Here is a 12,651-nt window from a genome sequence, read left to right on the forward strand (position 1 = left end):
TTCATAATGGTCAAAGACCATCTGGTAAGAACCAGATTCTTCATTTAACTTTTGACTGAAAAATGAGAATCAGAAGGGAGCCAGTATCTAATTAGCATGAGGAGACAACATGAAGTTTCATTTATCTCACTAAGATTATCAGTCTTATTGGTTGCCCATTAAATAGTTAAGTTGCTCCCAGTAAAGGTATTTTTGTTAAGTATTATGTTTAATATGTGCCCATCCTTAGAGACTCAGTCTCTTATAGCTGTACTGAGCAAGAATATTTTCTGTTTAACATTACCTTATTTATAAAGGGAAACAACTTTAATGATCTCATTAAATCTTTAATGCAATACTGTTAGAATTGGAGGCACTGAATCTCAACTCAGCACATTACTATTGAATAGAAAACAACTTACAGCTGACTCTCAAGCAGATTTCCAAGGCTAGAAATTGCATGGGAGAAGATTGTCCATCTTTTCCCCTCAGTCTTTTGTGGATTCGAACCAGCAGTGAGACCCTTGGTTTAGCAGCCCAGTGCACTACAAGCTATGCCAACAGAGCTCCCTATTAAAATCTAGTGGCATACATATTCCATTATTAAGATAAATTTATTTTGCCTTGTGCTAAGATACCATAACAATTTTGGCTATATTTGTTTAAAGTTACATGGCTTATAACTTACTGATAGAATTTCTGTAGAATTAGTGTAGCTTTTTTTACATTGACACTAAAACTTGTAGATCGTGAAACTTTTCTTAAAGATGGTACAAAACTGGTTAGCAAGTTGAAAGCATGCACAGTGTACAATAGTAGCAGTAATGTGCCACCATTTTTTAACTCAGACTTGTGAAATAAATACCAAAAATAATGAAAGAGAACTTAGAATAATAATAGAGTGCCAGTTGCCAGTGCTTTATTCCTATGAAGATAGAATTGGATGCAGGTACAATACAGAGAAGTAGTAGCTAATGAGATCAAGAACAGTTATCAGGCAAGATACAAAGAGCTGTGACCTGTAGTACTTTGCAATGATAACACTCTTACTAAAAGATTCTGTGGAAGTTATTTCTGTTCATACTAAGGGAGTCATTATTTTTAATAAATTTAGAGCTGCAAAGAGGACTAGTAACTTTTTAATGTTAGCTATTGAAAAGATGCACCCCATTCATGGCCTAAAAGAGCTTTTTAAGATCCATCCTGAAGTGCAGTGCTGATGTGGGTCAAATACTATCCATACATAAACAAGATACCTCTGTTAATGCAACAGCTTTTCAAATATGCACCTCAACTACTGAAGTCAAAGATGAAAAAATTGAGCATTTCTACACACTTACGCCATCTGAAATTGAGTAAACATGCAATCAAGATGCATTAATTATAATTGGTCACTGGAAGGCAAAATTTGAAAACAAGAAAGATTGGTAGTTGGAACAAATGGCCTTGGTGATAAAAATGAGGCTGGAGATCACATAAAAAGAACAGTCTCTGATTTAGTAATTATAAGTACCTTTTGTAAAAACATAAATGGAGACTGCATTTCAGTCTCATTGATAGAATACACAGGGATTGACCTTGGCTTTGTTCTGAAAAACAGTGGAGAAGCTCAATAACAACAATCAAAACAAGGTCCGGTGCCCACTGTGCTTGTATGCAAGTTCAGATTGACTCTGAGAAGAATTAAAACAAGTCCATGAATGCCAAAATATGACCTTGAGCTTAATTCCACTTGAATTGTAAAACATTCCTAAGGCTAAATTTGATAAATTGAACATTAATGACTAAAGACCACACAGGTTGTGGGGTGACATCAAAGACATAATCCCTGAAGAAAGCAAATGGTAGTTTAGAAGACAGGAAAGAAAGAAAAGACTAACAAGATATCGAGAGAATCTAAAACTTGCTCTTGAACATGGAAAAGCAAAAGAAAGAAATGATGAAATTTGGGAGTTGAGGAAAAGATTTCAAAGGACAACTTGAAAAGACAAAATATTTTTAACAAATGTACAAAAAACCTGGAATTAGAAACCAAAGAGATTTTGGTCTGTATTTTCAAGGTGAAAGAACTTAAGGACAAATTCAAGACTTCAAAGATTAAATGGGCAAAATATTGAATCACACAGATAATATCAGAAAGAAAATAAGAAATATGCAGTTATTCCAAAAGAAATTGATTTAACCATTTTAGAAAGTAACATGTAATCAAGATCCAATACTAATGAAGAATTCCAAAGTGCACTTTAGGCAGTTTCAAAAAAATAAGAATCAAGGCATTGACAAAGTATCAATTGAGGTGTTTCAGCAAAACCATGCTACCCATGAAGTACTAACTAGTCTGCAAGAAGACATTTGGAAGACAGCTGCCAGACAAACAATAAAAGAGATCCATATTTGCTCACATTCCCAAAAAAGGTGATCGAAAAGAGTACAGAAATTCCTGAAAAGTATCATTAGTATCACACACAAGTACCAATCTTGCTGAAGCACAACTGGGGTCCTGTAGGGACCTGCAGGGGGGACCTCTGCATCTCCCTAACATCAGCAGTGAGCTTCTCTTTTCAACCCTGGTGTAGAATCTTAGCCAAGCAGAAGCTCCTAAGCCAAGCCTTGGAACAAATGGCACAATGAAGCTTTTTGCAACAGCTTTAAAAAAAACAAAAAAACACAACTATGCAAACACAACTGGAATTGTATATCTACACGAAGTCTTAAAAATGCAAACTGGATTCAGAAGAGGGATATTATTGCTGATAGATGGATGTTGGCTGAAAGCAGAGAATACCAGAAAGATGTTTACTTGTGTTTCGTTGACTATGCCAAAGTATAAGACTTTGTGGGCTATAATAAACTGTAGGTAACTTGGAGAAGTATGAGAAATCCAGAACATTTAATTGTGCTCATGTGAAACCTGTACATAGATTTAAATAAAATACTTCCTTAAACAGAGTAAAGGAATACTGCATGATTCAAAACCAGGCTTGTATCCTTTGTCCATACCTATTTAGTCTGTATACTGAGAAAATCTTTCAAGAAGTTGGACTATAGGAAGAAAAGTATGGCATCTGGATGGAAGGAAGCTCATCAACAATCTTTATTTATACAGATGACACAACTTTCTTTATAGGTAGTGAAGAAGACTTGAAGCACTTACTGCAGAAGATCAAAGATTACAGCCTTCAGTATGGGTTATACTTCAACATCAAGAAAACAAAAATCCTCATCATTGGAACAATAGACAACATCATGATGTTGTGTACTGTTGGGTTGTAACCAACCCATAGCTGATCCTCCAGCAGGTTTTCAGGGGCAGTTAATCACACAAGAGGAAATTGTGCGTCTTTCTTCTGAGGAGCATTTGGTGGCCTCAAACCATCTGCCTTTGGGATTGCAGTGCAACTTCTTGCCACTAAAGATTAAAGTTGTCAAACAACTATGAGATATCATCTCACCCCAGTCAGAACAGCAAAATTTAACAGAACAGTAAGCAACAAATGATGGTGAGGTTTTGGAGAAACTGGAATCCTTATTCACTGTTGGTGGAAATGTAAAATGGTGCAACCACAGTGGAAGGCGGTGTGGTGCTTTCTCAAAAAGTTGCAAATAGAGATACCATTTGACCCAGCAATTCCACTACTGGGACTATATCCCAAAGAGACGATAACTGCCACCAAAGCAGATATATGCACAACCCATGTTTATCATGGCTTTCTTCACTATAGTGAGGAGTTGGAAACAACCTAAGTGCCCACCAACAAACAGATAGGGAAGCTGTGGTATATTCACACAATGGAATACAGGCTGCATTGCAAAACAAGGAACTCATGCAATATTATTCAAAATGGGTGACCCTGAAGGACATTATGCTGAGTGAAGTATCTCAGTCACAAAAGGACAAATACCGCATTGTGCCACTGTTGTAAAAGAGTACTGACCTCAGGGTTGGGGGGAGTGAGAAAGATGGGTTCAATAATGTATACTGCATTGAAATAGATGAGGGAGAAAACTATTTAAAAGGGATATGTGATTAGGTATTTTTGTCATGACAGGAGTCCAGAGCAAAGGCTGCATAGTGGAGTGGATCTGGGGCAAGGGATTGTAAAACAATGAAAGAATTTTTCTTTTACTTTTCCAAGATGGTAGTATACTGGGGGAGGAGGGTTGTGAGGGGGAAAAGTGCAACAGTGAGTGAATGGAAATCCAGAGTCTCTGTAAATTTTCACTGAAATTAAGAATAAATTTTAAAAAAATTAAAGTTGTCAAGAATTTCATTTCACTTGGATCCACATTCAGCAAATATCCATGATTGTTGTGTGCTGTTGCGTTGGAACCAATTTATTGCATACGTTCTAGCAGGTTCTCAGAGGCAGTAAAATGCACAAGAAGAGAGTGCTCATCCTTTTAACAGCAGTCAAGAAATCAAAATATATTTTGCATTGGGGAACTCTGCTGCTCAGTACCTCTTTAGGGTGCTAAAGAGCAGGATGTTTGGAGTCAAAAGTGTGCACCATTCATGCCATTGTATTTTCACTTGCTTCATATTCATGGAAACAGTGGACAATGAATAAAGAAGAATAAAAATGCCTTTAAGTTTTAGCATTAGCAAAGAGTCTTGATAATACCAGGGGGCAGTCATCAGAACAGAGCAAGGAGACCCTACATGGTTAAAAATCAGGAAAGGTGTATGGCAGCCATGCATCCTCTCTCCATACCTTTTCAGTCTATCTGTGAAACAGATCACCTGGGAGACTGAGTTCTATGTGTAGGAATGTGGCATCAGGATTGTAGGAGAACTCATCAACAACCTGCATTATGCAGATGACACAACCTTGCTTGCCAAAACTGAGCAGGATCTGAGGCATATTCTGCAAAAGGCCAAGGACTACATATTTCATAATGGATTGAAGTTCTACATCAAGAAAAACAAAGATTCTCACCACTGGGGCCATTGGCAGCTTTATGATAGATGGTGTTTGGCCCCACAATCAACACTATTGATACCAGCAGGCAGGAAATGAAATGACAGATTGCATTGGAAAGTCTCCTGCTAGGGGCTTCTCCAGAGTACTGAAGAACAATGATGTCAGTCTAGAGACTAAGGTGCACCTGATCCAGACTGTGGTCTTCATAATTACTTGCTATACATCGAGAGCTAAACAATAACTAAGGATAATAGAAGAATAATCAATGCCTTTGAGTTGTGATGCTGGAGAGGAATATTGAATATACCATGAACTCCTAAGAGAACAAACAAGTCCGTCCTGAGAGGGTGAAACCAGGCAGTTTCTTAGAGGCAAGGATTTTGAAAGTTTGACATACTTTGGGCATGTTGCAGAAAGGACCAGTCCTTGGAAAGGGACATCATGCTTGGAAAGGTGGAGGGACAGCACAAAAGAGCAAGACCCTCGATGAGATGGATTGACTCATTAACTGTGGTAATGAGGATAGGTGTGTCAGAGACAATGCAATTGACTCAAGATAGAACAGTGTTCAAAGCTGTTGTTAGTAGGATTGCTATGAGTTGCAGGTGACTCGACATACATAGTAACCAGAACAACATCAAAAGAACAGATTGCCTTGCGGAAAGTGCAACCAGTGTGCTTCATAGAGGCATGGGTAGTGAAACTATCTCACATACTTTGTTGTCAAGAGTGCCAGTCCTTGCAATAACACAACATTCTTCAAAAAGTAGAGGGTTAGCAAAGAAAGAGTCAGATTGTCAATGAGACATCGAAAGGGTGACTTTAACAATGGGCTTGAGCATGATGGAGATTGTGAGGATGGTGCAAGATGGGGTGAGGTTTTGATATGCTGTTAATAGGGTTTCTTTGAGTCGTAATCGACTCACATGTACCTAACAATAACAAGTTGAAAAAGCTGTAGAAGAAATTTTCTCTTAGCTGTTATAATTAGGTGGCATAGTGTCTCTTAGAAATCTTTATAAATAAAAATCAGTCAACATCATGCCACTGTACTCAGAGTGTAGAATGACAGCTGAGAGTCAAGTGAGAAGTTAAAATGACTGGCATCTGCGACTTCGTCTAACAATCTTAACACTTGAAATTGGAATCATCTTGGAGAAAAGCTTCATTTCTCAGAGCCTCTGTGTTCCTATTTATAAAACAAAAAGATCTAATAATAATAATAATCTGATAATAAGTAGATATCAGAATTAGAGTATCTGGGAATACCTGTTTTTGTGATATTTTAGCCTAGAAATCAATAATGAACTAGATAATTTCAGTATTTGGAATGATACTTTTTAGTGGAGTCTTATAAATACTTTATAAAATAGAGCTCTTATTTTGAAATATGTAAATATATTTGGTAAACAAATTCTACTTTTGTGTCTTCCTTTGAAAACTAGTCAACATCTACATGAATTTCCACTAATACTCATTTTTGGAATTGCCACATCACCTGTTATCATCCACCGATTGCTTCCTCATGCAGTATCGTCACTGTTGTGTATAGAACTATTCCAGTCTTTGTCTTGTAAGGAGCACCTGACTACAGTACTTGATAAGGTAAAAAAAATGTTTTACTGCTGACATAGGATTAAAAGAAAGCTCTGAAAAATAGATTGTAAATAGAAATTTTAATGATAAATTTCTACATCTCTCAAAGTAGTAATACATTGAACATATTTCTTCGTGTGTGTGTATGTGTGTGTGTGTGTGTGTGTATATTTATATATATATAAAACAAGCTTTGATGGTGCAGTGTGTTAAAGAGTTGGGTTGCTAACTGAAAAGTCATTGGTTCAGACCCACCAGCTGCTTCATGGGACAAAGACGTGACATTCTCCTTCCATAAAATCACAGTCTTGGAAACCTTGGGGAATAATTCTCCTCTGTCCTTTTGGGCCATTATGCAGATGGATTCAGATGACTGATTTTCTGGTTAGCAGCATGACATACTATGTACTACTAGATTGCCATGGAGCTCTCGTGATCTACTGGTAAGGAATTTCACTGGCATCACAAAGGCACATGGTTCAAATCCACCATGGGAGAAAGATGAGCACTCTTCTCCCTTGTGATTTACTGCCTCTTAAAACACACTGGAGGGTCAACTCTGAGTCTTTTCTGACTTGACAGTACATTACAGCAGCAACTTCTATGTTTGTCACCAAGGCTCTTTTATACCTCATTGCCCAATGGAAATAAGTAGGCTCTTAAAAGAATTGTTTACAGAATTTAGAAAATTTCTAGAAATAATATTTTTTTACTTTTATAAATTGCTTGAAACTTTTCAGGTACTTTTTCATAACAGACTGTCATATTGCTCTTGAGAACAAATAGTAAAATTTCTAATATCTTAGCTGCTGTAAGGGATCCCTGGTGGCCTAGTACGTAAAGATTTGCACTACGAATCCAAAGGCATGTGGTTTGACTTTATCAGCTGCTCCTCTGGAAAAAGATGGGCAGTCTGCTATGCTGTTTACAGTCTCTGGAAGCCTTCTGGAGGGTTGACAGCATTGTTGCTGGGTAGCTACTGTGTATTTCTATCAAGGTAAATAGAGGTCTTTTCCTATTATTGACCTATTACAGTTTGCTCTTAGAATCAGTGGCTTGCATGAGGTGGACTAGTGAAAACCTGCTGCCCCTTATTTACTAACTCTTGTATCTCCTCCCCCCATAATGATGATATCCTTCTTATTTTCTTGAACTTAGGAAAAATTTTCCAGCTACAATATTTGTGATTGCTTTATTATGGCCAGATTCATTTGGCTTCTCATTAATGTGTTTCTTTTCATTCTAAAAGAAGCAGCCCTCTGTGAGTTTTTATATTCAGACCTAAAATCTTCACTTTAGGCCACTGAAAATAAACTGAATGATACAAATTAGACCTCTGATAATTTTGTTGTTTTTCTTACTGACAGTAGACAAGCAATGTGTACAGATTTACATCATGATCAATGATCATTATGTAATGATTTACATCATGAGGTGTCTTATCTGATAACAAGACTTACCAAAGGTTGCTGTTTTCTTTAAGGCCTCTGATGGGAGAAAAAGGATGTTATAGCTAATAGGCATTTACAGTTGTTCTTAGGTGCTGTTGAGTTGAGTACAACTCACAGTGACCCTATGAACAAAAGATCTGAACCCTGTTCTATCCTGCACGATCCTCACACGTTCTGGCCCACAAAAGCCCATGGCAGCAGTTACCATGTCAGTCCACCTACTTCGGGGTCTTCCTCTCCTTCACCAACCATCCACCCTTCCCAGCATCATGTCCTTCTTCAAGGAATAGCCCCTCTTAGCAACATGTCCATCTGTTGAAACCACCTGGCCAACTCACTGGAAGAGATCTATTATTTGTTCCCATTCTAAAGAAAGGTGATCTGACGGAGTGTGGAAATTATCAAACAATATCATTGATATCACAAGCAAACAAGATTCTGCAGAAGATTATCAAAAAACAACTGAAACAGCACATTTGCAGAGAATTGCCAGAAGTGCAAGCTGGGTGTAGAAGGGGTCATGGTCACATCCATGTTTATCGAGGCTTTGTTCACAATAGCAAGGAGTTGGAAACAACCTAAGTGCCCACCAACAAACAAATGGGTAGAGAAGCTGTGGTATATTCACACAATGGAATACTAAGCTGCATTGAAAAACAAGGAACTCATGCAGTATTATTCAAAATGGGTGACCCTGGAGGACATTATGCTGAATGAAGTATCTCAGTCACAAAAGGACAAATACCACATTGTGCCACTGTTGTAAAACAGTACTGACCTCGGGGTTGAGGGGAGACTGAGAAAGATGGGTTCAATAATGTATACTGCATTGAAACAGATGAGGGAGAAAACTATTTAAAAGGGATATGTGATTAGGTATTTTTGTCATGACAGGAGTCCAGAGCAAAGGCTGCATAGTGGAGTGGACCTGGGGCAAGGGATTGTAAAACAATGAAAGAATTTTTCTTTTACTTTTCCAAGAGGGTAGTGTATTAGGCGGTAGGGTTGTGAGGGTGAAAAGTGCAACAGTGAATGAATGGAAATCCAGAGTCTCTGTAAATTTTCATTGAAATTAATAATAAATTTTTTAAAAACCACAACAATACCTTATCCTTTTAATGTAAGTTTAAAATTAATAAACACTCGCTAGAGAGAAAAAGGGGTGGGGGGGGCGTGGTATACTAGGGATATTGTAGCTAATGTTAGATGGATCTTGGCTGAAGGCAGATAGTACCAGAGGAATGTCTATCTGTGTTTCATTGACTATGCAAAGGCGTTTGACTGAACCACAGCAAATTGTGACTAAATCTGAGAGGAGTGGGAATCTCAAAATACTTGATTGTGCTAATGCGAAACCTATACTTGGACCAGGAGGCAAGCAGAACAGAGCAAGAGAACACTGTATGGTTCAAAATTGGGAAGGGTGTACGCAAGAGATGTGTCCTGTCTCCATACCTTTTCAAGCTATATGCAGAACAGATTATCCAGGAGGCTGGGCTCTACGAGGAGAAGTGTGACATCAGGATTGGCGGAAGACTCATCAGCAACCTGCATTATGCAGATGCCACAACCCTGCTTGCTGAAACTGAGGATGACCCGAAGCACTTGCTGAAGCCTTCAATATGCATTGAAACTCAATATCTAGAAAACAAAGATTCTCAACACTGGGCCGATTGGCATCCTCATGGTGGATGGTGAAGAGATTGAGATTGTAAACAGCTTTAGTTTGCTTGGCACCACAGTCAACACTTTTGGTACCAGCAGCCAGGAAATTAAAACATGTATTGTGTTGAGAAAGTCTGCTGTCAGAGACCTCTCCAAAGTACTGAACAGCAATGATGTCACTCTGGAGACTAAAGTGCATCTGATATAGACCATGGTCTTTGCAATCGCTGTACATCAGAGAGCTGGGCTATGATTAGGTTTGCTAGAAGAAGAATTGATGCCTTTGAGCTGTGGTGTTGGAGAAGAGTATTGAATATACCATGGGCTGCTAAGAGAACGAACAAGTTTTTTATGGAGAGAGTGAAATCAGGCTGCTCCTTGGAGGCAAGGATTCTAAAGCTTCATCTGATATACTATGGACATGTTGCAAGGAGAGACCAGTCCTTGGAGAGTGACGTCATGCTTGGGAGGGTGAAGGGACAACACAGGAAAGGAAAGCCCTCAATGAAATGGATTGATTGAGTGACTGGGGTAATGGGGAGGGGGAGGGTATCAGAGGCAATAAGATTGGCACAAGATAGAGCAGGGTTTAAGGCTGTTGTACATAGGGGGTCTATGAGTCTCAGGTGAGTTTACAGCACATAACAACAATAAGAAGCAGTGTGCCCAAAATATGTGAGGCAAAGCCTCATCATTTCTGCCTCCAAGGAGTTTTTTAAAATTAGAAATTGGATGGACGATAATGATCATCTTTGGTTCTGAAAATTAATTGGAATAGCTTTCTTGGAGTTGTTGCTGTTTTTTTAAAAATAGGTTAATATTGTACCTGAATAATTAAAAATAGCTACTATTGCCACTTTTATGGCTACTGGGTCATAGCCTAATTCTTTGCCTTATTTGTACAGAGTAAAGATTGTTTTCTTGGTCTTCTCCTTTTCCTATTTTTCAGCTACTTTTGACAACTCAGTTCCCCTTTAAACTAAGTGAAAAAGTGTTACAAGTTCTAACCAACATCTTTCTGTACCATGATTTTTCAATTCAGAACTTTGTAAAAGGACTACAGGTAAGAAGCATTAATTAGTTAAAATTCACAGATTGATTCTAAATAATTTATGTGGTTATATCAGACTAACTATTTACTTATATACTTAGGTATATAAGTATATTCTGATATTTAAGACTTTTTAAGTGGTAATAGTAAAAAATAAAGTTCTGTCATTTTTTGTTTACCTTGTAGAAAAATATAGAGAATGTTTTAATTAGAATATCAATAATAGGTGAAAGACTTCAATCTATGTAAGTGATTTCTAGGCTTTTTGGGATGGTGGAAAAGGAGCCTTGAGAATCTAATGATATTCTGCTTAGGAAGTGCCATATAATAGAAATCAACATACTTTTCCTGCAAAGTGCCAGCTATATTAAATATTTCCAAGTTTATTAGCTTTTTAGGTGTCTGTTTATGCATTTTTCTTTGGGGTGTTTTGTTTTTTAATACAGTCATTTAAAGTTGTTTTAAAAATCATTCTTTTTTTTATAATTTTTTATTTTTACAGAGGTTTTGGATTTCCATTCATTCATTGCCGCAATTTTCTCCCTTCCCACCCCTCCCCACCAGCTCTCTTCCCCCTCCGAAGAGAGAAAAAAAAATCCTTTATTAGTATACAATTCCTATGTCCCTTCCCCCCACCCCCCACCCCAAGTACACTTCTCTATGCAACCTTAATTCTGGTTTCCTGTGCTAACCATAATACTCAATCATATATCACTTCTTTCGTCTCAATACAATATACATAATTTATCCAGTTTTTTCTGTCATACCCCAACCCTGATGTAAAAAATCATTCTTAATTCTTGGACCATACAAAAAGAGGCTGCAATCTGTAGTTTGCTTACAACTACTCTTAGGTGCGTTTAAATATAAAAATAATTTTTATTATGTGTTTGGAATGAATTTTCACTACTTTTTGGGCCATCAAATTAAAATCAGCTCATAGCTGACCTTCAAGCAGGTTTTCAAAGGCTGTAAATTATATAGGAGATTGCTTTCTTCTGTAGAGCAGCTGGTAGATTCAAACTGCATGCCTTTGGGTTGGCATCATTCCTTAGCACTTAGCCACCACTGCTCCCTGTTTTCACTAGAGTTTTATGAATTGCCAGAAAGCAATTCTTAAACTTAGCTTTATAACATCTGCTCTAATCTAAAGAAGGCCCCATTATCCAGTTGTTTAAAAGTTAAAATTACTTTTTGTCTTGACAACTACTTAAATTATTTTAGCAACGCATCTTAGCAAATTTGAGAACATATCCTAGTTGTAAACCTCATTAAAACTTGCATAGAGTAGTAAATAAATGTAATATAGTAGGCTACTACATTTATGTATAGTGCCTCCTTCTTGTTGTTATTGTTGTTGTTGTTGTGTATCATACTGTCAGAACCAACCAGTAGCTTTCCCTCCAGGAGGTTTTCAGAGACAGTTAATCACATGGGAGGAGAATGCCTGTCTTTCTCCCCTGGAGCATCTCTTGCCCTCAGATTGTGTGCCTTTGGGTTTGGAGTGTCTTGCCACTTAGCCACCAGAGCTCCCATAGTGCCTAGGCAATACTAATTACCTCTTATATATTCTTCCTCTGAATAGTGAAATCATTATAATGATTTTCTTATGACTAATATGTTTTCCTACCCCCACCCCTGCTTTGAGTCTTTAAAGCAGGAAAATTAGCAATAGGTGAAATTAAGTTGAGAGATAATAAGTCAATGATATACCAAAATTATGTAATAATTATATGTAAAGAATATCATAATTATACCATGTTTTATGTATATAACTTAAATATATGATCAATTTGATAACAAAAAATATATTGAGGTAAGGTAACTTCCTCAATTACTTTTTGCTTATTTTACTTCATTCATTTACTCATTTCTGTTTATCAAGGGGCTGCTCTTTTTTTTTCTTCTATAATTATATTTTATTAATTTTCATAAACATTTACAGAGATTTTGGGCTTCCACTCATTCATTGTTGCACTATTCTCTC

At 37.3% G+C, this 12,651-nt stretch overlaps 1 protein-coding gene across 2 annotated transcripts in view; it reads left to right on the forward strand.

The window, feature by feature from the left end:
- Window positions 1–12,651, forward strand: part of ORC3 (origin recognition complex, subunit 3) — a 152,935-nt gene that overhangs the window by 40,104 nt on the left and 100,180 nt on the right. For both annotated transcript variants that reach the window (XM_006902032.1, XM_006902033.1), the window contains 2 exons: window positions 6,347–6,506; window positions 10,563–10,676. In XM_006902032.1, coding sequence (XP_006902094.1) covers window positions 6,347–6,506; window positions 10,563–10,676 — 274 coding nt within the window. The remainder of the gene's footprint in view (window positions 1–6,346; window positions 6,507–10,562; window positions 10,677–12,651) is intronic.

The sequence above is a fragment of the Elephantulus edwardii genome, unplaced genomic scaffold, assembly GCF_000299155.1.
Source record: "Elephantulus edwardii isolate Elephantulus edwardi_28Jun2011 unplaced genomic scaffold, EleEdw1.0 scaffold00360, whole genome shotgun sequence".
Classification (NCBI taxonomy): domain Eukaryota; kingdom Metazoa; phylum Chordata; class Mammalia; order Macroscelidea; family Macroscelididae; genus Elephantulus; species Elephantulus edwardii.